Source organism: Hyperolius riggenbachi, chromosome 3 (genome assembly GCF_040937935.1).
Source record: "Hyperolius riggenbachi isolate aHypRig1 chromosome 3, aHypRig1.pri, whole genome shotgun sequence".
Taxonomy (NCBI): domain Eukaryota; kingdom Metazoa; phylum Chordata; class Amphibia; order Anura; family Hyperoliidae; genus Hyperolius; species Hyperolius riggenbachi.
The window spans coordinates 247151441-247175212 of NC_090648.1; the positions used below are offsets into that span (position 1 = coordinate 247151441).

A 23772-nucleotide genomic window follows, 5' to 3' on the forward strand; every position below is an offset into this window, starting at 1 on the left:
TGGTGGTGGCAGAGGTCAGGAAAGGGTGAATCTTACAGATGTTACGAAGGTGGAAGTTACAGGACTTTGTGAGGTTTTGGATGTGGGGTGTGAAGGAGAGTTCGGAGTCCAGGGTGACACCCAGACAGCGGGCTTGAGAGGTAGGGCGAATGGTAGTGTGGTTAACAGTGACATGCACATCTGGGAGGTTCAGGGATAGCCGGGGTGGGAAGATCATATATTCCGTTTTGTCTAGATTTAGTTTCAGGAACCTAGTGGACATCCAGGAGGAGATGGCTGATAGGCAGGAGGACACCTTGTCCATGGTAGTGGTCGAGATGTCAGGGGTGTGGACGTAGATTTGGGTGTCATCTGCATACACATTATAGTTAAAACCCATGGAGGAGATAACCTTGCCAATGGAGGATGTGTATAGAGAGAACAGTAGGGGGCCAAGGACCGAGCCTTGGGGGACTCCCACCGAGAGATGGTTGGGGGTGGACGAGGACTCATTGAAAGAGGTCGTGAAGGAGCGATTAGAGAGGTAGGATGAAAACCAGGTCAGGGTGAGATTGTGAATGCCCATGGTGTTTTAATCTGATTCCTTTTAAAAAATAAATGACAGTTGCTCTAATTTATATCTTGTGTGTGCTCTATTCTGACATACTGTGGCTCCAGATGCATACTGTGATCAGCAGCTGGAGGATGTCAGTATAGAGTGCCTGCTAAAACAGTGGTTCTGGATTCAATATGGGTGTTGATTTTTTAACAAGTTGAAGCAACAGCCAGCAAATGCCCTCTGTTTTAGGAAAATAATACCATACTTTGCAGGGTTTTAGTAAGGGCATTTTAGCTTCCCTTTAGTCTTCTATGTAAACATGTGGTGATTGTGAGCAGAAGAATTTAATAAATACAATCTTTTAACTTTACTAGATGCTGGAAGTAATTACAGATTTACATGCTGTGCAGGATTTCCGTTGATGGATATCATTCAGCCAAAATAAAGTTTTCTATAATTTCACAGCTGTCATCTTTAGGCCTCTTTTATAGTGGGAACTGACATATTGCAAAACACGGACATTACTTTGAAAATCAGTTGTCCTTTCAGTTATAACTGAGAGCAACTGATGTAGTGTAAAAGGACCCATACAGTCTGTTCAAATACACTGTACATGTTGAAAGTAACAGAATTCAAGATTTTGACTTAAGAGTTTTACTAGTCAAGTTTTGTGAAAATATTTCTACAATATTTAAATATACATATTTGTATACAAGGATGACAAAATTATTGAAAATTATTTTACATTAAAATAAAAAATACCATTGAAAAATGACAATAACAAACGAGCAACTTACATTTATATTGCTAAGTGAAACATGTCAACAACTTCATGTTGGTAGCTTGAATTGTAATAGCTATCTAAATATAAAATTAGAGATGCCCAGCAACTCCTACTGCATACAAGGCAGAACCTATACAGTCCACAGAAAATTATTTTACATAAAACAAATAAAAATGATTCCAAGGTTTGATTCACCCAAGCTATGCCTTTATGTTGGGGCAGTAATAGTGAATTATATTGACCAAAGATCCATATCTTCATCACTCCTTGCTATTGTTACAATATTAGGTACTGTTTGATATCCCTAACATACCCTTTAAAAGATAAAAGTGCTAAAAATGTAACAGAATACGATGGCTTGGTAGTGTGGCTAAACACTGAAGCATGATCTGATCAACCTCCAAACACAGTAACTTCACTGGTATTGGCTGGATTGGTAATTTTTCTATGTCTGCAGATGGCAAAAGACACTGAGTTTGGGCAGAAGAATTGAGTGGACAACCTAGAAATGTCCAACAATATATATGACCATATGTAGTACATTGCATCACAATATATAGAATAGATATTGCACAGGAGAATAGCCAGAAGAATAAACTATCACCCAAGGTGCTTATGAATGAGCTCCCTGAGGGTATAGAACCCGGGTTCTGCAGAATAAGGCCTTGTTCATATTACAAATCGCTAGCGGAATGGCAAGCGCTGAGTGATTTGGTTAGCGATTTTAAAAGCGCTTTTCCCTGCGCTTTGCTCTTAGAAAAGCACTTTTCTAAGTGCTTTTGTGGAGCAATGATTTTTTTACACTTCCTGGCATCAGTCAGGAAGTGGAGTCTTTGACCCGGAAATGAATAAATACAATGTATTTATTCATAAAAGCGCTCAGGAAATCGCTTTTCAAAGCGCTTTGCAATTTCACTATACTTTTATATTGAATCACAAACGCTCAGAAAATGGTGCAGGAGTAGCGTTTGTGATTCAATAGAAAGCGCATCGCTCATGTGAGAACACTCACGTTGAGCATCATTGCACTAGCACTTTTAAGGCGATTATTAAAATCGCCAGCGCTTAAAAAAAGAGCAAAATTGCTCTTAGTGTGAACAAGCCCTAAGTGTGATCCAATAGGACCCTAAGAAGAACAATAGGTGCAAACCATAAAGTGCATGTATATTCATGAACCTTATTCATCCTGTATAGTGCAATGAAATACAAAGTGACACAGTGCTGTGAACTAGAACTCCAGGAGCTTCCCCCGCCTCTCTTGAAAAAAGCGGCGGGACTTGCCGAGATACAGGTGGAGCCGTCCACCCGGGGCTTCCTCCTCCTCCTCTCCACCCTTGGGCCATCTTAATATCATATGGATTGGGTACAGTATTGGTCTCCTTGTGCACCCACCTCAGTACTCTGCTATTATAGCCGCCTCTAGTTCACAGCATTGTGTCACTTTGTCTTTCATTGCATTATATGTACTGTATATACATACAACTGATTATGCACTTTATGGTTTGCACCGATTGTTCTTCTTAGGGTCCTATTGGATCACACTCATGGTCAATTCTGCAGAACCAGAGTTCTACACACTCATGGAGCTAATTTATGAACACCTTTGGGTGATAGTTTATTCTTATGGTTATTCTCCTGTGCAATATATTTTCTATATATTGTGATGCAATTTACTATATATGGTCATATATATTGTTGGAGAGGAATATTTTAATTGATTTTAATGCATACTTTATAGTGTATTATTTGTGTCAATAAATTTGTTATACCTTTGCCTAAAATAGTGTGTGGTGCTTATGATGGGCCATATATTTGGTGCTTTACTCTTTTGATAGTAAAATAATTATGCTAATTATTATGAAATCTATTGTAAAATGGACTAATCTAATCTTGCAGTGGAGCATTTCATTGGTCCATTTTAAAGGTGCTTAGATTTGCAGTAACATTTGCATAATTCTGTATCAACTTAGAATTATTTGCATATTTCAAGTAAAGTAGAAAGCTGGCCAAAATGTTGTGCTAAATGTCTTTTAGACATACTTGGCACAGGAATATGAGGTAACATAGGATGCAAAAACACCTATAGATGTCCACTGCAGTATAAGGGTTAATTATTGATATCGACAACAGGATCTCAACAACATGGTGTGAGACAGCGCAGGGAAGCAGCCGCCTCTTCTCAGCGTGAGGCGGCTGCTTCCGTAAACAGCATTTCGGAGCGCAGAGGAGCAGCCGCCTCTGCCCAGCGTGATGCGGCTGCCTCTGTGCAGGGCATGGCGGAGCACGGAGAAACCGCCGCGTTGGATGCGGCGGTTAGCGCCCATGGCCCCCTTGCTGATACACCGCAGAGCGGTGTTAGTGTAGCTGGGACACGTAGTCCCTCTAGGTTTAGAATGACGCGCGCGCGCGCACTGAGGCAGGGATTATATGACAGCCAGAAGTGAGTCAGCTGACCAGGCTGGTCAGCTGACACTGGCTCCACGTCTCATTGGTCCAGCACTTAGGGAGGTGCTGGAGAGATGCCTGTGCATATATACAGCCGACTGTTCAGTTGCTGGTTGTCTGGCGTTGCGAACACAACGTGGGAGCACTCAGACCCTTAGTCAGATCCTTAAGTGTGCCGGGACCAGCTGGAGCTGTAATCCTACACTTAGCTAGATTCTGTTGATAGCTTAAAGTACTAGTTTGATTGTGATTATCTGTTATGACCCTTTGCCTGCCTGACTATCCTCCTGAACTCTGATCTTGTACCTTGCCATTCTGATACTCTGTTGCCGAACCCCGGCTCGTCCTTAGACTCTGCTGCTGCCTCCTGACTTTGTACCTCGATATATCTGATACCCTGTTGCCGAACCCTGCCTGTACCTTAGACTCCGCCTCTGCCTTCTGAATCTGTACTTTATCTGTCCGTGTGTTTACGACCTGGCTTGTCCGACCTCGAGAACCGACCTTACTATTAGAGGCGGTTCCCCGTACTGTTAGTGACACTTCCTCCAGAGTGTCACTCTCAGATAAACCTTCCTACTCTTAGCCTGACTTCTCCCGCTTTGGAGGGTTCAGGTCTTCCTAAGGAATCTGTGCAGTACTCCTTACTGCTCTGAGGCCTAGTCCTCTAAGTGTTACTGTTACACCAAACACTACTCTCTACTCAGGTGTACAGAGGTTAGCTGGTATATCGGATTATCGGTGATACTGCAGATCACTTATAATCTGGTATATATCTGTATTCCCAGTGATACTGCAGATCACCGGTAATCAGATCCTCTCTGTGCTCCACCGTTCGTTACAGAACGCCAGACCCAAAACAAAATGGACGCACGCACTGGTCCTCTGGGGGAACTTGAGACCCTGTATTGACTACCAAGGCCTGAATAAGATCACTGTGAAGAATCGCTATTCGTTACCTTTGATAGATTATTTATTCACACAGGTCACGAGAGCTAAGATCTTCTCGAAGTTGGATCTAAGGGGTGCATACAACCTGGTCCGCATCAGAAAGGGCGATGAATGGAAGGCGGCTTTCAACACACCCGACGGGCATTATGAGTATCTAGTGATGCCCTTCTGGTTGTGTAATGCGCCGGCCGTCTTCCAAGAATTAATTAATGAGGTATTCAGAGAGGTGTTGGGCAGATTCGTTCTGGTGTACCTCGACGATATCCTGATCTACTCCGACAACCTCTCTGAACACAGGATCCATGTCAAATTTGTGCTGAACAAACTGAGACAAAATATGCTGTACGCCAAGTTAGAAAAGTGTATCTTTGAGGTGACATCCGTCACGTTCCTGGGGTATGTGATTTCTACCTCAGGTCTGTCAATGGATCCTGCTAAAGTCACAGCCGTCCTGGAAGGGCCGCAACCTGTGGACCTGAAAGCCCTCCAGAGATTCCTGGGCTTTGCTAATTACTATAGGAGGTTTATAAAAGGGTACTCCACGATCATTGCACCCCTTACCAGTCTCACAAAATAGGGGGCAGATACTACCCACTGGTCTCCTGAGGCTCAGAGTGCATTTTTTACTTTGAAGGAATTGTTTTGTTCCGCACCGATCCTGAGACATGTTGACACCTCTTATCCTTTCATTGTTGAGGTTGATGCCTCGGAGGTCGGGGTAGGGGCTGTGCTGTCTCAGCGGTCAGGGTTACAGGGAAGACTACACCCCTGTGCTTACTTTTCTCGTAGGTTCTCTCCGGCAGAGAGGAACTACGATATAGGCAACAGAGAGCTCCTGGCCATCAAATTGGCCTTTGAAGAGTGGCGTCACTGGCTAGAAGGAGCAGAGCACACAATCACGGTTTTCACGGACCACAAGAATTTAGAATACATCGAGGGAGCTAAGAGATTAAGTCCCCGTCAGGCCCGATGGTCTTTATTCTTTACAAGATTCAGATTCATAATTACTTACACTCCTGGCAGCAAAAACGTTAAGGCAGACGCTTTATCCAGGTGCTTTGAGCCAGAGACAGCACAGCCCTCCGTCCCTGAGACTATTGTTCCCCAGAAATTGGTGCTGGCGGCAACCGATACTTGGGAAGACTGGAAGGAGACGTTAAGCCCCTTCCAGCAGGACATCCCGGAAGGGAAGCCTGAAGGGGTCATGTTCATTCATATGGAGTACTGTTTTGGGCACCACACTTTAGGAAGGACATTAATATACTAGAACAGGTACAAAGACGGGCAACTAAATTAATCTGGGACCAGTGGAAAAGAGAATTCCGCTACACCAATGGCTGGGTCAAAAAAGGTTCTCCATTTATTTATAACATCAGTGGATACAAAAAGTATTAAAACAGCTCACGCATATCGGAGCTCATGGCTCCTTAATCATAGCTAAATTGATCTGGGGATTGGAAGGTTTCACTTATCAAGAAAGGTTGGACAAATTGGGTTTATTTAGCTTGGAAAAAAAAACAGCTAAGGAGTGACCGAATTGTGTAAATACATCAGAGGGCAACACAAAAGTTTGGCAGATGAGCTTTTTGTATACAAAGGACAAATGGACATGATCTGCGTATGGAGGAAAAATGTTTTCCCATTTATTTTGGAAGGGATTTTTTATAGTAAAAGTGATTAAAATGTGATTAAAATTTATTTATTTTCTGGTTGGACTTGATGGACAAATGTATTTTTTTCAGCCAAACTATGTAACTATTTATTCCAGTCCCCTCCAGACAGACTGTCCTCTATAGGTGTCCTTTGCTGTTTGCTCTGCAGTGGTCCTGCTCCTAGCCAGGTTGAAAGATAGGCTGCTTTGTCAAAGCAAGGAATTCATTATTAAATGTAAACAAGACTTCCCGAAGAAGGTGTCTGTAGGAGAACAATACAAACTAACGGCTAATAATATAGCACTCTGATAATACTGCACACACTTAAGGCATTGCAATTGCTCAATCAGTACAAATTCATGATGACTGCAAAAATGAAAGTATATATACATTTGAGTGACAAACAGCTTTCCTAAGGAAAAAAACATGTTAATCAATAATAAATGCAGCCTATCACACATTTTATAGTGATTGCGTTCAGTTATGCACGTGAACAAGCTACACTTTGAGGTAAGCTGATTTTTTTTGTTGAAAAGAATTCTGGTGTGTTACTTGTCCAGCCAGTGAGGAAAGTTTTTCGTTCAGTTTTCTGTTAATCATTTCTGTGTTTCTGGCATGCTTTTTGGTTTGTCGTAAAGATTTTTTGATCTTCTTCACACGATCTCGTAGCTGATTGTTCCGTTTCTCCAGGGAGGCCACTTTCTGTTGAAGTTTCTTCACTCTGTCTTCTTCCTCAAATAGTGCACTCTGGATTGATGAACACATCAGCTGTAGACATAAAACATTGTGTCATTCCACACAATATATGGGATTTCAAATGAGTTGTAATAGAAACACTCACAAATATGAGTGTTTCTATTTCTATTAAGGCTAAAAGTGCAAGTTAAACCATAGCAGCCACAGTTAGCAATAGCATGTCATTGTAGTAAATTGCCTTTACAAAACATCATATAATACAAAGCTAGTAATGGCGGCGGTGTGATCAATATTAGGCCTGGAACCCACTACAAATCTCAAATCGCTAGAGTTTTTAAGTAGCGTTTTGTAAGAGATTTAATGAGCGTTTTCCGGTGCTTTTGGGAGCGATTTTAAAAAGTGCAAGATTTTTGCCAGCAATTGTGTAACAATTTGCGATTAGCAATTGAAATTTTTTTTTCAAACATATTTTTATTAAGATTTTCAGTTTTTAAACATCTCAAAACAGATAGGAAAAATGTTTAACCTATCACAGAGGTCAAGGACTATATGGTACATAATAAACAGGTTATATTGGAGGTTGAGTTTTGTCACCCTTATAACCTCTTAGGTAAACTCCTTCCCTCTCCCCCTCCCCCTCCCCTGCAGTCATTCCCCACCATGTCTCCGCAACTACCTTTGGAGTACTCCAATTATTCTTTTTCATTTTTCTGAAGTGGATCATTTTAATATTTCCAATCTGCCTAGTGAGCCTTGCAATTGTGCTGTACAGTACCATCCAGTATATTTGAAATGTTCCATCAAGCTGTCTTTTTCCATGTCTTGAAAAAGTGTTTGGTTCGTTTCTCCTTATGAGAGAGCGCTTCCAGTCTTTCAAGGTGTAACAATCGGTGTAACACAGAGAGGATCTGATTACCGGTGATCTGCAGTATAACTGGGAATACAGATATATACCAGATTATTGATGATCTGCAGTATCATCGATAATCAGATATATAAGCTAACCTCTGGACACCTGAGTAGAGTAGGAGTGTTTGGTGCAACCGTAATACTTAGAGGACTAGGCCTCAGAGCAATAAGGAGTACTGCACAAATTCCTTCCAAAGACCTGCACTCTCCCGGGGGGAGGAGACAGGCTGAGAGTAGGAAGGACAAACCGAGAGTGACACTCAGGAGGGAGTGTCACTACCAGGACTGGGAACCGCCTCTAACAGTAAGGTCGGTTCTCGAGGTCGGACAAACCAGGTCGTAACCACACAGACAGATACAGTACAGATTCAGAAGGCAGATGCGGGGTCTAATAAACAAGCAAGGTTCGGCAACAGGGTATCAGAAATATCGAGGTACAGAATCAGGAGGCAGATGCGGAGTCTTAGGGCGAGCCGGGGTTCGACAACAGAGTATCAGAATAGCAAGGTACAGGATCAGAGTTCAGAAGAATAGTCAGGCAAGCAAAAGGTCATAACAGATAATCACAATCAAACTAGTACTTTACACTATCAACAGAATCTAGCTAAGTGTAGGATAACAGCTTCAGCTGGTCCCGGCACACTTTAGGATCTGACTCAGGTCTGAGTGCTACCACATAGTGATCGCAACGCCACACAACCAGCAACTGAACAGCCAGCAGTATATATACTAAAACACTCTTCAGCCCCTCCCTAAGTGCTGGACCAATGAAACGAAGCTGGGTTGTCAGCTGACCGGCTTGGTCAGCTGACTCTTTTCTGACTGCCATATAAGTTCTGCATCTCTGCGCGCACGCGCGTCATTCTGAACCTTGGTGGACTATCAGTCCCAGCCACACCAGTACTGTCTTGCAATGTGCTCGCTGACCTGTGCGCGGGGTTGGTCGCAGCGCGATCAGCACCGGCGGCGGCCTCCCCGCGCTGGGTCAGACTGTTCGCAATAGGCCCATGCGCGCTAACCGCCGCGTCAGACGCGGCGGTTTTTCCGCGTTCCGCCATGCCATGCGCGGAAAGAGCCGCCTCCCACTGACTTATAGCGGCGGCTCATCCGCGTTTCTTCACACAAGGTTAAACAAGTGTGTCAGTTCTTCCTTTATGTCCCATACTGATGGCGTTGCTTGGTATATCCACTTGTTAAAGATGGATTTCCTGGCTGCGATGATAATGATGTGGATCAAAGGAGGTAGTCCTTTAGGTTTGTTGGTGTTCTCACAGCAATTTTAATTTTGATTGGTCCTTTCAATGTATCATACTTTTTTTTACAGTTTACAGTCATTTAAAATCGCACTTAAATCGCTATGTGTAGTGTTTCATGAGCGATTTGCCAGCGCTTCAAAAACGATGAAGCAAAAATGCTACCAAAATGCTGCATGTTCTGCGATTGAAATTTTGCTAATCGCAATCGCTAAAGTGGAATTTGTTACATTTACTAACATTAGCAGAGTATTTAGGGAAATCACTAGGCAATTTAAAGCGCTCCCTAAATGCTAAAAACATCGCTCTAGTGGGTTCCAGCCCTGAGACAGTATTTCTGCTGTGTGGTTGAATGTGGTACACAAGGTAACTATTCATGGCAATCAGGTAAATAATCATTAAAATCAAGACGATATTCATCATTCAGTTTATATAAAATTGCATAGTTTATGGTCAGCAGTTTTTTTCCTTAAAATATGGAAAGCATTACGTGACTTACGTGCTACCAAGAAGTACCCCTAAACCCAGATGCAAAGCTGGGTTTAGGGGTACTTCTTGCCAGCATGTAAGTCACCTCCTTATCCTTTGTTCACATTACCTTACTTGTCAGCTGGTTAGCCGTCCGTCCTTTATACTAATATTCTTTTCTTTGCAATTTTTGCACAGAATAACTTTTCCCATTTGGGCATTGTTAGCACTTTACTTCACTTTCATAGAGCTTTTTACAGCACGACTAGCACTTTATATATAATTTGTTGTACAAATTTATGTGCTCACTGATTTTGACTTATGTGGTAAGGATTAGGTATTTAGGTGTATTTTGCAATTATATGTGTGCTTATTGTACAGTATTACTCTGGTTATTTATATGCCTTATGATGAACCCCCCTTATTAATAAGGATTATTTTTCATGGTATTGTATTAAACCCAGTGCATTTCCACTTGGTGTTTTTAATGTTTTTATTATTGTGGAATTTTTCTAATAAAGTGATTGATTACAATATTATATACATTTGGTAGTATTGGTGCTTTTTGTATGGGGGAATCGTTTCTTTGTATATAAACTTGATTGATATATATTCACTTTAGTACATTCTACCCATGTTGGGGAGGTGATTGGGTTCCTTATTCAGGAGCAATCACCTTACCCCACAAATATAATTTATCATCTAATATGTTATATGGTGCTTGTCCATCTGTTGTATACTAAATTACCCTATGTGGAGCCTGATTTTGTATTATAGATTTTGGTGGTGAGCGCAGCAGGATTTACAACAAATTATCAGCATTACTAAAATGTATTCTTTTGGGGAGGAAAGCTAAATGTAATTTTGCCTTCTTAAAACAGAAGGTATTTGTGATAATTCAGCTTTAAGTGAGCAACTCTGGTTTCCAATGAAGCATCACTCCTGAATATGCAAATCATTTCTTTATGCTCCTGGAAGCAATTCCTAGTGGATTTTGCATAGTACTGGTACTTTTTGTGCATCGGTTTTACATTTTTGTCCCCTCCCCCTGTCACAATGACACCCCTTAGCCCACCCTATGTTGTCCACAATGACCAAGTGGCCTATCTGCCAGTAATCATAGATAAAAGGCAGCCACTATGTCCTTCCTATGTACTTCCTTCACTCATAACAAGTGTGACCATAACAACACTGCTCTGGAAGTGCATTCTCTGTATCAGAAGGAGGGAGGACAACAAGTTGGGACCTCCCACAATCCTCCTCCATAATGGAGGCCTTAGCCATTAACAATGACTAGAAAATAAAGGAAGAACCATTCATCCATCCACAGGTAGAACTAGCAAATAACAAGTAAGTTCCAAAATGAAGTATGCTTTTTGCCAAACAAATTCTGCTTTATTGTTTCATACCCACCCAATGTACATTGCTTCATTGGCACAAATGGTGGTTAAAACCCGCAAAATTTTTCAGCAGTTTGACTCCAGCTGTGGGAAGTTATTGTATTTTGCCCCCGGCCAGTACATCAGGGCATACACAAATGTAACATAATATTACAGATTTGTATGTTGACAGAAGAGTGCTTTGCTTTCTGAGACATGATGTCACTGATGTTCCAAGAACTTAGAATGGAAGAACTGAAGTGACTTTACGAGCTCTTAAGTCTGTTTTTCCCAAAACTCACACAGAAAGGAGTTAACATTAATGATGTTCTAAACTGGGATTCAATTGCTTATTTTCCCCTCTTTGAAAAGATGTTAAACAGTTTAGGCTATAATAAAAAGCAATTTGGCTGTATGTGGGTCCATGAATAGTAATGTTATGTAATAAATACACCTCCTCCATCTCTATCAGCTGAGGCAGCATGACAGATTTTGTTTTTCCATGCTTTTGCTTTCATGGTTATTACTTAGTTTTCCCAGAATATACAGGATCTTCTCAAAAAATTAGCATATTGTAATAAAGTTCATTATTTTCTGTAATGTACTGATAAACATTAGACGTTCATATATTTTAGATTCAAATACACACAACTGAAGTAGTTCAAGCCTTTTATTGTTTTAATATTGATGATTTTGGCATACAGCTCATGAAAACCCAAATTTCCTATCTCAAAAAATTAGCATATTTCATCCGACCAATAAAAGAAAAGGGTTTTTAAAACAAAAAAGGTCAACCTTCAAATAATTATGTTCAGTTATGCACTCAATACTTGGTCGGAAATCCTTTTGCATAAATGACTGCTTCAATGTGGCGTGGCATGGAGGCAATCAGCCTGTGGCACTGCTCAGGTGTTATGGAGGCCCAAGATGCTTCGATAGCGGCCTTAAGCTCATCCAGAGTGTTGGGTCTTGCGTCTCTCAACTTTCTCTTCACAATATCCCACAGATTCTCTATGGGGTTCAGGTCAGGAGAGTTGGCAGGCCAATTGAGCACAGTAATACCATGGTCAGTAAACCATTTACCAGTGGTTTTGGCACTGTGAGCAGGTGCCAGGTCGTGCTGAAAAATGAAATCTTCATCTCCATAAAGCTTTTCAGCAGATGGAAGCATGAACCCACTTTTGAACCAGAAACAGCGGCAGAAGCGCCTGACCTGGGCTACAGAGAAGCAGCACTGGACTGTTGCTCAGTGGTCCAAAGTACTTTTTTCGGATGAAAGCAACTTTTACATGTCCGTCGGAAATCAAGGTGCCAGAGGAAGACTGGGGAGAGGGAAATGCCAAAATGCCTGAAGTCCAGTGTCAAGTACCCACAGTCAGTGATGGTCTGGGGTGCCATGTCAGCTGCTGGTGTTGGTCCACTGTGTTTTATCAATGGCATGGTCAATGCAGCTAGGTATCAGGAGATTTTGGAGCGCTTCATGCTTCCATCTGCTGAAAAGCTTTATGGAGATGAAGATTTCATTTTTCAGCATGACCTGGCACCTGCTCACAGTGCCAAAACTACTGGTAAATGGTTTACTGACCATGGTATTACTGTGCTCAATTGGCCTGCCAACTCTCCTGACCTGAACCCCATAGAGAATCTGTGGGATATTGTGCAGAGAAAGTTGAGAGACGCAAGACCCAACACTCTAGATGAGCTTAAGGCCGCTATCCGAGCATCCTGGGCCTCCATAACACCTGAGCAGTGCCACAGGCTGATTGCCTCCATGCCACGCCGCATTGAAGCAGTCATTTCTGCAAAAGGATTCCTGACCAAGTATTGAGTGCATAACTCAACATAATTATTTGAAGGTTGACTTTTTTTGTTTTAAAAACACTTTTCTTTTATTGATTGGATGAAATATGCTAATTTTTTGAGATAGGAATTTTGGGTTTTCATGAGCTGTATGCCAAAATCATCAATATTAAAACAATAAAAGGCTTGAACTACTTCAGTTGTGTGTATTTGAATCTAAAATATATGAAAGTCTAATGTTTATCAGTACATTACAGAAAATAATGAACTTTATCACAATATGCTAATTTTTTTAGAAGATCCTGTATATTCACACACACCGACCTGTTGTTACCACCATGGACTAATGAATCTTCCTATATTAGGAGCACAAGGGCAAACATGTCATATGCCACTAAGCCGCCAAAACAGGTGGCCAACCAATAGGATTGTGAACCTTGTAGAGGAGTAACATTTTGTGGTGCTGTAGAAAGTGAAGCTGCCTGTAATGATCTGCTCAGCTGTCTGCATGGGCAGACAGCTGTTTGTCCATTCTTTGAGTCTGAGGCCTGCAGGTCTCTGGAAAAGAGACCTGTCTTTTCTTTGCAAGTTTCAGAGTTGCTCTGCTGAGAAATTTGCATACACTTGTCATGCAAATTGCCTACCTGCCTCCTTTGAAGGCTTGCAGTATAAATACCTTGTTCTCCCAGAATCCCTTGCTGGTCATGAAGGTTTATTCCTGCTTAACTCTCCTGGAGAATCAGCCTTGCTTGTTTGCTAAAGATTATCTCAGAGGAATTCCTGGGGACTGCATTAGGCATCCCTTCTCGTGCAGTCAGGTTGTATTATCTGTTTTGTCTGTGTGATTGCACGGTCGCCAGCGGTTGGCGATTGTGAATCGTTCTGTCTTGCGATTGTCTTGTCGCCAGCGACGGTCAACAGGAAATCGTTCTGTCTGTCTGGGAGTGTATGCCAGAGCTGCAGTTGCTACTGGCTGCTCCATCTGTCTGGATTGTATTCTGCCTTAGGGGTGCTAACCAGAGCAGCGGTTGCTACTGGTAGCCCCATCTGTTTGTCTTGTCTTGTACGAACGCTTGCTGTAGGATCGGCGAGGTACTGTTTAGCAAGCGTTCGCGTTCTCTATTTCGTGTTTGTGTTTCTTTGGTTAGTTAGGGTGGCACGCTTATCGCTGGGCGCCTAATGCGCGGGATGATCGTGCTTAAATGCGTTCGCTGTTGCGAATGAGTGCGGTGTTCACGTTTAGTTAGCGTTTGTTATTTTCTTTGTTGTTCTTATTGCTGTTACTAGTTGTGCCTTCTTGCTACTCTCGTGCTCTGTCCTGCTCGGTCTTGTGTCACTATTGGCAATCGCCACTCTGGCGATTTCGTTCCCACTTCATTTCCATTGTTGTGTGTTCACCATCGCTGGGTGGCGACTGGATTGGTGGACACACATACATTCTGTCTCTGTGTTCTCTCTCTCTTTAAGAGCGATCTTGCCCTGCATTGCTTCAACTCGTACAATTCCCAACTGGCGTCTGTGGCAGTGCAGAGGCTGTGTTCGTCTGCACTCCACAGCTCCATCTGCCGATGGGAATCTCCCTCTACAGGTGCATAGCACCATAGCTGGGTTCTCTCAATTTACACGCTTGTGGAGGATTTCCGTAGTGTCGGCGCTCGTCCTGTGCGCTGACCACGGAAATAATTCTGCAATCGTTACACTGCCTTTTCAGATTATGGCATCTACTGTATATTGATAGTAAAATCAAAACTTTTAATACTCAATCCAGAAAATGTGGGTTCCTTCAAAAGAGACATCTCGGAGCTCACTCCAACCTGAATTATCGCACATTTTTTCTGCTTTAGGAAAGCAAACTTTTGTTTTCAAAAAGTCAGAAATATTAATTATAAGGTGGAAAAGCACAATTTATACTGACAAGACAAGACAAGACACAGAACATTTAAATTGTGTTTTTCTCCTGGTGGACTCAAAGTGCCAGAGCTGCAGCCACTAGGACGCGCTCAGTAGCAGTGTTAGGGAGTGTTATCCAAGGTCTGCTTACTGAATATAACAACTGGCTTCCTAGGCAGAGCCCTTAACCATTACACTATCCAGCCACAGACTACTGAATTAACATATGTTTTCCACGTCATTAGATTTGTAAAAGTATAGTATCTACCATAACAATATTAAGGATAGATATTTGAAAGCTGGCAGTGGCTTAATTAGAGGGACACCAAGGAAATCCTCATTTCAGTGTGGTGCAGAAGGGTGAAGCAGTGGTTAGAATGCTTGCCTTGCAGCACTGCAGCCCCACGTTTAAATCCATCTAGTAATGAAGATTGTATGTTTTTGTGTTTGAGTGGGTTTCCCTTTGTGATCTCTGGTTTCCTCTCACATCCCAAAAACATGCTGGTAGGTTAATGGGCTTCCTTCAAGAAGCTGACCTTAGACTATGGGAGCATTTGCCAAAGGCCTGTGTGCTGAAACATTGTGCATTTTTATGGCTTTGTTACCACCATGACTAGAGCTAAAATTACTAAAGCCAGCTAGGGACTCATTTGATTTTTTCTGTTGACTTGAGTTCTCGCACCATGTTGGATTCAGGTGCAGGCTGGCTGACTCCCTGGTACTTGAAAGCTGTTGGCACACTAGGACAATGTTGTTTGTGGTGTATAGACTATGGAAGATTGCACACGTAGTATGCACACACACGGTACCAGAGTAGCTTACTGAGCATGCTCAAAGTTTCCACTGCTCTCCGTAGCTGCCTATGTGCTGTTAAGCTTACAAAAAAAAAATGCCCTACAAATGTTAACTCATTCCATATATCAGCACCCCTCTATCTCGCCTCCTTTTATGGTACTAAAGGTTGCTCACTTTTCAACAGAGCTTTAGAACATCTATGTTTGAGAAATGTATTATAGAGCTCTTCTTCTTGAATGACATCTACCTCAGGCAATCAGAGGGCACAGCCTGTTGTAAACTGCTCAGCACTAGAGGGAAAAACAGTTACTCCTTTGAATGCTGCTATTCTGGACTTCGTGAACAACTTCTACTTTTTTGAATGTTATATTCATTCTGTTTTTCCATTTCTTAGTAAGTCACTGATCCTGAACATGCATACAGTAGCCTAAGATGTTAGAATTCTCATTCAGCAAATTATAGAAAGAAGCAGAAAAGGATGAAGATAAAATGGGGCCCTAGGCAAGATAGCACTTTTTGCCCACCACTGATGGTCACCTGGCTTATTTTAGTGAGATTTGGTAGAGGATAGCATCCACCAGGCCCCTAAACTCTCTCCAGGCCCTAGGCAACTGCCTAGAATTGCCTTGAAGATAATCTGGCTCTGGGAAAACATAACAGCCAATGAACTGGTAAATATACAACAGTCAGAAATGAAAGTATCAATATTATTTTTCAAAACATTTTCATTGCTACTAGGATTTTATAGAGAGAGAATAAACCGTTTGCTGAAAATACCTTTTAATATGCTTACTAAAGCATAACAGCTTGTGCAGTGTAGCTACGTTTGACGGAACGTATATAGAATCCTTTCAGTGGCTAATGATGTATATCTCATAATCAGCAGTCCACTCAAGTGTAAAACTGGCTACAAAGCATTTTGATAAGTTTCACAGAGGGCTATAAATACAGCATGCACATAAGTAGGCCCTGAAAGACTTCATACAGTTAACAGGCTTTAGTTATGTTACATTTTGGTCATTAAACACGTTTTCTAAATTAACTTGAAAGGGTAAATGAACCCTACTCTGCTTTTCTTAGTTCGGTTCAATAAGAGTGGGGCCCTAATTTACAGAGAAATGTGATGGGATTGTTTGAGTGCTCTCGTGGCTTTTGCCAGAAGCCGCAGCCAGTGAGAGGTCAAGTACAGACTTCATGTGGGGTTAATCAGTAGGTTATTCTGTCGTAGATGAGGCACAGTTTGCATGAGGTACAGTTTGTGTAATGTTAGGCGAGTCCCATGTGAACATTTAAAATAACAGTAAAACAGACGTGTAATCTCATACTTAAATAGTGATGAGTTACAAAAGTATTTCCCATCACAGTTTATCACCAACAGTAAAATAAAATAAAATATAGCACTAGGGCAGCAGAACTTAATTACTGGGAAGCCTGGAGCAATTGCTACCAAGGGTGACCCCAGAAATATTGCTACCATGAGGCAGGGTAGCAGTTCTGTCTCGGGGTTGCTTTGGGAACTATCTATCCCTGTTCCATGTCTGTTTTGCCATTATTCTAAGGACATAGTGCAGGAGTGTAGAATAAGCACTGTGACCTTACTGTCTACACCAGCAGTAAAGCCTGGAAACATAGGTGGCCCTTACACTGTGTACACATCAAAAAGTGGCATATTATCTGGCACTGTGTGACCCGAGGTGAAAATACACTGATGAGAACCAATCGTATTTATCCTCCTACTCCTAAAAATTACCTTTTTTAGATACCGCATGGTTTAATTTTATATTTAAACATTTACAAAGTAGATTGAATGTTTTGTTGCCTCTGCTCAGTGCCAGCCTAATATGTATCCCAGAGTTAGAAAAAGGTCAATAGTTCATGTATTTTATCTTTACCTGCCCTCAGAAGTTGTATTCTGCCAGGGAAACTTTTATGGCTGTAGTTTGCTTATCAGCGTTGTTTACTATATTCCCGACAAGGTACCGACAATACAGAAGCTGTCACTTCCATGTCTAGAAATGAACTCTTTTAGGCACCAAAATAAACAAGTAAAACAGCCTGGTTATTAATACGTTTTGCACTGTACATACACATGTTTATCTCATGTGACATGTCACCTCAGGTACACTCTAAGTGAAGAAAGGCAGAACTTTGACAGCAAATCCAACCAATTTGTTATCTATCTTATGCTGGGAATACACAATGCGTTTTTTCAGTCGATTTGCCGTTTGATCGTGTTTCGATTCGTTTTTCCGCTTGATTTCCTGCTCGATTCTCGTATCTTTTCTTATCAATTTCCATTCACTTCTATCAGAAATCGGTAAAATTATCTAAAGTGAGATCAGACATGTCGGAAATTATCTATCAAACCATCTATCTGCCTAAGAAACGCATGGTGTATTCCCAGCATTATGCCTGGTGCACACCATGCAATTTTCCCATCGGATAGACGGGACAGTCCCACTGATCGATAATTTCCAGCATGTCCGATTTGCTTCAGTTTGAAAAAAGGGATACATTTTGAGATCACCGCGGCACAGAATTGATCCTTTTCTCGATTAGAAGCAGATTGGACATGCTGGAAATTATTGATCTATGGGAAATTCCAGAATCAGAATCAGAATCAGAATCAGAATCAGAATTTATTTCGCCAAGCACGGTTGGACCGTGCCCGGAATTGGATTTGGCACATTGATTGGCATAGAGATAGTAATAATACAACAGACAAGATGATACAGAGTAATACAACAGAACACGAGCAATGCAACAGAACAGGAGTAATACAACACGAGCAATGCAACAGAACAGGAGTAATACAACATTTGCAGTAGCGCAATTGCGGGTCTATCAGGAATAACAGAGTGTAGCGGAGGATAGTGATTCTGGTACAACCAGGTAAAGCAGTAAGCAGGTAAGCAAGAGCGGCCGTAGCCGAAGTCAGGTATTAGTCCGTAGGTGGCAGCAGAGAGTGGGGTCAAAGGAATGGGAAGAGTTCAAGAGTCTAACGGCTGTGGGAAAAAAAGTGTTCATGCGCCTGTTAGTCTTGGCATGGATGGACCGGAACCTCCGGCCCAGTTTGAGTCGGCTGAAGGAATTGTGACCAGGGTGAGAGGGGTCGCCCACAATTTTCAATGCTCTGTTACGCAGTCTGGTGTTGTAGATGAGATCTAGAGGGGGGAGGGGTTTTCCAATAATCCTCTCCGCTGAGCTGATGACCCTCTGGAGTTTATATCTGTCGCTGGCGGTGCAGCTAGCGAACCAGACCAGGATGGAAGAGCAGAGGACTGACTCGATTGTAGCAGAGTAGAAGGACCTCAGAAGTTCATGGTCCATACCGAACTTCTTAAGTTGGCGAAGGAAGAAGAGTCTTTGTTGCGCCTTCCTCTGGGTTGCGGTAGTGTTTGCCCTCCAGGTCAGGTCATCAGAGATGGTTGTACCCAGGAGGCGGACGCTGGGAACCCTAGCGACCTCGGTACCCTCAATATATAACGGGGGAGGAATACTGGCATGCTTCCTGAAGTCAATGACCATCTCCACTGTTTTGGCAGTGTTAAGAACCAGCCCATTCTCACTACACCAATTGCAGATTCTGTCCACCTCCTTGCGGTAAGCCTGTTCATCGTTCTCACTAACAAGGCCAATAATTGTGGTGTCGTCCGCAAATTTGATGATTTTGAGAGAGTCCTCTGTGGATATGCAGTTATTCGTGTATAAAGAGAACAGAAATGGTGACAAGACACAGCCTTGGGGGGCTCCAATGTTGGTCACTCTGGAGGATATGTCACCCAGCTTAACAACCTGGGACCTGTTCGAGAGGAAGTCTATGATCCAGAGGCCAAGGGTTGGGTGGACATTTAGCTCTGTGAGATTGTCATGCAGAATCCGGGGACAGATAGTATTAAAGGCTTAGCTGAAGTCCAGGAGAAGAATTCTAGCGTATGAGTTCGGCCTGTCGAGGTGGTCGGTGATAAACTCCAGGCCGATGTTAATAGCATCGTCAGTGGACCTGTTTGCCCTGTATGCGAACTGGAGAGGGTCCAGTCGGTCCAGGGTAGCGTACTTGAGCAGCGGCAGGACCGCTCTTTCAAAGGTCTTCATGACCACTGATGTTAGGGCCACGGGCCTGAAATTGTTTAGGTCAGAAGCCCCAAGCTTTTTCGGGACGGGAATGATAATGGAGTCCTTGAAGCAAGTAGGGACTTTCCCTTCGGTGAGGGACCTGGCAAAGATAGAGGTCAGGACGGGGGCCAGCTGACGTGAGCAGAACTTCAGACATACAGGTGACACACCATCAGGGCCAGATGCTTTCCTGGCGTTCACGGAAGACAGCAGGTGCAGGACATCGGCCTCGGATACTGTCGGGGACGGGCCAGTCGATGTGATGGAAAAATTGTGTAGTGTGTACCAGGCATAGGGGACAGCAGAAATGAATCTGGTAGTGTGCGGATATTGGCAAAGCTATTAGCCCTATAACTGGCAAATGTAAATAGTCTTATCACAGCAGGTATACAAAGGATTGGCAGCGTTTCAGCATCAAGAGGCACACAGTGCTTAAACACTGACACCTTCCATTACATTTTATGAGTACAGAAAGTTTGCGAGATTATTGTATGCATTTTGCCTGCACTTAAAACTAAATCTAGGACTGTTAGTACATGAATAACTTAACTAAATTGAGTTGGTGTGTTGTGCCGTGTGCGTTGGTATGTTGAGGTGATCTTTGTTGTTTCCTGTGTAGTGAGCATTGTAGGTGTGCTTCCTATGTGTGTAGTGATATCAGTAAATGTTGGTTATTACAGTTCTGCAAGATCACATCTAAGGATATTACCAGCAGGAAATGCGCAGTTTTAGGTAAAGAAACACACTGACATTAGTACGCACAGCTTTACACACAGCTTTACACACAGCACAGGTTCCATTACACCATTATTTGTTTCTGTTAATTTATTAAAGCTTTCATTTCATTATTTTCGACTATGTCTCCAAAGGGATTGTTACCAGGCAGCATGAAATAATAATAATGTGTGCACTGTTCACTTCACATCTCTATTTTCCTCAGACTAATGCTTGTGTGAAAGGATGCAGAGTAAGCATACACGCTGTGAGAATTATCCACCTCCTAATCTTTGCTCCTTATGCTACAGGTCTGCTCTATGTAATGCTAAGCCTGACCATGAAACCAGGAGCTGATAGTGGAAGTAATTCCAACAGACAAGCTGCATCTCAGCAGTGTAAGCAGGAAACCACAACTGTAATCCAATTTTCACATAATCACATGTACAGGTTAGCAAGATGTCAAAGCTGGGCAGCTTGCTATTTATCTTTTTCAAAGCAAAATTTCGATTCCTCCTATTTTCATACCTCATAGTCTATTTCCAATGGCTGCTTTATTTGGAATTTCAGATTACAGCTACAGATTTTAGACTATTCCTGCTTCAAAAAAGGGAAGGTGATAGGTGGTGGCAGGGGTGTTTCTACGTTCCTGGGAGATCCGGGGCACCCCTGGGCACCAAGAGGGAATGAGTGTGGCGAAAAATGGGCATGGTCATGCAGTGTAAAGTGAGCGTGGTCATAGGTGAGGCCAAATGTACATGAACATAGCAGTAGCGTAACTTATAAATATATTCAATAGGCAGTATTTCACATATATAAGCCCCTGGTAGATGTCACCTGGCTTCTGTATTGTCTATAGCTGCCTAGCCTGTGCGCAGTACTTGGCTAGCGGTTATACTGGGCTGCCTGGCTGGTGGTTACTTATGCTATGCTGTGCTGTGCTGGCCTGGCTTGTGGTGATGCTGTGCTGGCCTGGCTTACGGTGATGCTGTGCCAGCTTGGCTAGTGGTGATGTTGAGCCGGCCTGGCTTTGCAAGGTGACTTGCTGGAGGCTTTGCTGGGCTGGGCAATTTGCTGGGGGCATTTTGAGGTGCTTTGCTGGGCTGGGCAATTTGCTGGGTGCTTTACTAGGTTTGCTTGGCTGTATGCTTTGCTAGGCTGGGGGGGTTTGCTTTGCTGAGGGCTCTGCTTTGCTGGGCTGGGGCCCTGGGGCTTTTCTTGGCTGTTGATAGGTAGGTGCCTCCAGCATAGGTTAGACAGGTATGTTCCCCCAGTATAAGTTAGATACGTAGGTCCCTCCAGTATAGGTTAGATAGGTAGCTGCCCCCAGCATAGGTTAGATAGTTAACTGCCCCTAACGTAGATTAGATAGGTAGCTGCCCCCAGCATAGGTTAGATAGGTGGCTTCTCCCAGCATAGGTTAGATAGGTAGCTTCCCCCAGCGTAGGTTAGATAGGTAGCTGCTCCCAGCACAGGTGAGATAGGTAGCTGCCCCCAGCATAGGTTAGATAGGTAGCTGCCCCCAGCGTAGGTTAGATAGGTAGATGCCCCCAGCGTAAGTTAGATAGGTAGATGCCCCAGCATAGGTTAGATAGGTAGATGCCCCCAGCATAGGTGAGATAGGTAGCTGCCCTCAGCGTAGGTTAGATAGGTAGCTTCCCCCAGTGTAGGTTAGATAGGTAGCTGCCCCCAGCGTAGGTTAGATAGGTAGATGCCCCCAGCATAGGTTAGATAGGTAGAGGCCCCCAGCATAGGTTAGATAGGTAGCTGCCCCCAGCGTAGGTGAGATGGGTAGCTGCCCCCAGCGTAGGTGAGATAGGTAGCTGCCCCATCGTAGGTGAGATAGGTAGCTGCCCCCAGCGCAGGTGAGATAGGTAGATGCCCCCAGTGTAGGTTAGATAGGTAGATGCCCCCAGCATAGGTTAGATAGGTAGATGCCCCCAGCGTATGTTAGATAGGTAGATGCCCCCAGCATAGGTTAGATAGGTAGAGGCCCCCAGCATAGGTTAGATAGGTAGCTGCCCCCAGCGTAGGTGAGATAGGTAGCTGCCCCTAGTGTAGGTGAGATAGGTAGTTGCCCCAGCGTAGGTGAGATAGGTAGCTGTCCCCAGCGTAGGTGAGATAGGTAGCTGCTCCCAGCATAGGTTAGATAGGTAGCTGCCCCCAGCGTAGGTTAGATAGGTAGCTGCCCCCAGCATAGGTTAGATAGGTAGATGCCCCCAGCGTATGTTAGATAGGTAGATGCCCCAGCGTAGGTTAGATAGGTAGATGCCCCCAGCATAGGTTAGATAGGTAGAGGCCCCCAGCATAGGTTAGATAGGTAGCTGCCCCCAGCGTAGGTGAGATAGCTAGCTGCCCCAGCGTAGGTGAGATAGGTAGCTTCCCCCAGCGTAGGTGAGATAGGTAGATGCCCCCAGCGTAGGTGAGATAGGACGCTTCCCCCAGCATAGGTGAGATAGGTAGCTGCTCCCAGCATAGGTTAGATAGGTAGCTTCCTACAGCATAGGTTAGATAGGTAAATGCCCCCAGCGTAGGTAAGATAGGTAGCTGCCCCCAGCATAGGTTAGATAGGTAGATGCCCCCAGCGTAGGTTAGATAGGTAGTTTCCCCAGTGTAGGAGGCGGGTGCTGGGCGGAGCGGGGGGGGGGGGGGGGAATTAGAGGGCAGTTAAAAACTCACCTCCGATTGCAGCCTCCAGCTTCTTCCGACTTCCTCCCCGGCGTAGTTTCCATTGGTAACAGCGTCCTTGTGATGACATCACAGGTCCTCTGTAACCAAGGCAACAGACGCTGGGGAGGAAGTGGGAAGAAGCTGGAGGCTGCGATCGGAGGTGAGTTTTTAACTGCCCGCTCCGCTCCGCCCAGTGCCCCCTCCTGCCAATCAATCCATCCGGGGCACCATGGCAACAGGTTCCTGGCCGGTGCCCCGGATCAAAGGCCCTACCGACGCCGATGGGTGGTGGTTTATTATGTTATATATGGTCAAGGCTGTAATGTAAAATTCAATTTTCATTGAGTAAAATACACCCTCTGCAGGTCAGCTGTAAACTTGCTTTTTTATTTTGTTTTGCTTATTCACACGTCACAGCAGTGAAATCCTAATAGAAGATACTAAAATAATGCTTCCAATCATTCGTATGGATGCTCACAAAAACAAAGGCTGACTGCAAAAAGCCTAATTTACCCAGAAGCTAGAGATGCTATGTCCAGCATAGCCAACACCTTGTAAGCACATACTTTATTTGCAATACACTGATTTTAAAGGGAGAGTAAAAAACAAGGTATTAAATCTCTTGATCACAATGCTAAAAGTCCCAGACTGAAATCTAGGACAGTACAATATATGCATGGAGTTTGTATGTTCTCATATTTGCATAGGTTTC

At 43.4% G+C, this 23772-nt stretch overlaps 1 protein-coding gene across 1 annotated transcript in view; it reads right to left on the minus strand.

The window, feature by feature from the left end:
- Positions 1-3009: 3009 nt before the first annotated feature.
- The window catches only part of LOC137563530 (coiled-coil domain-containing protein 3-like), a 53975-nt gene continuing 33212 nt past the window's right edge, over positions 3010-23772 (minus strand). The window contains exon 3 of the mRNA XM_068276107.1: positions 3010-7138. Coding sequence (XP_068132208.1) covers positions 6869-7138 — 270 coding nt within the window. The 3' untranslated portion in view covers positions 3010-6868. The remainder of the gene's footprint in view (positions 7139-23772) is intronic.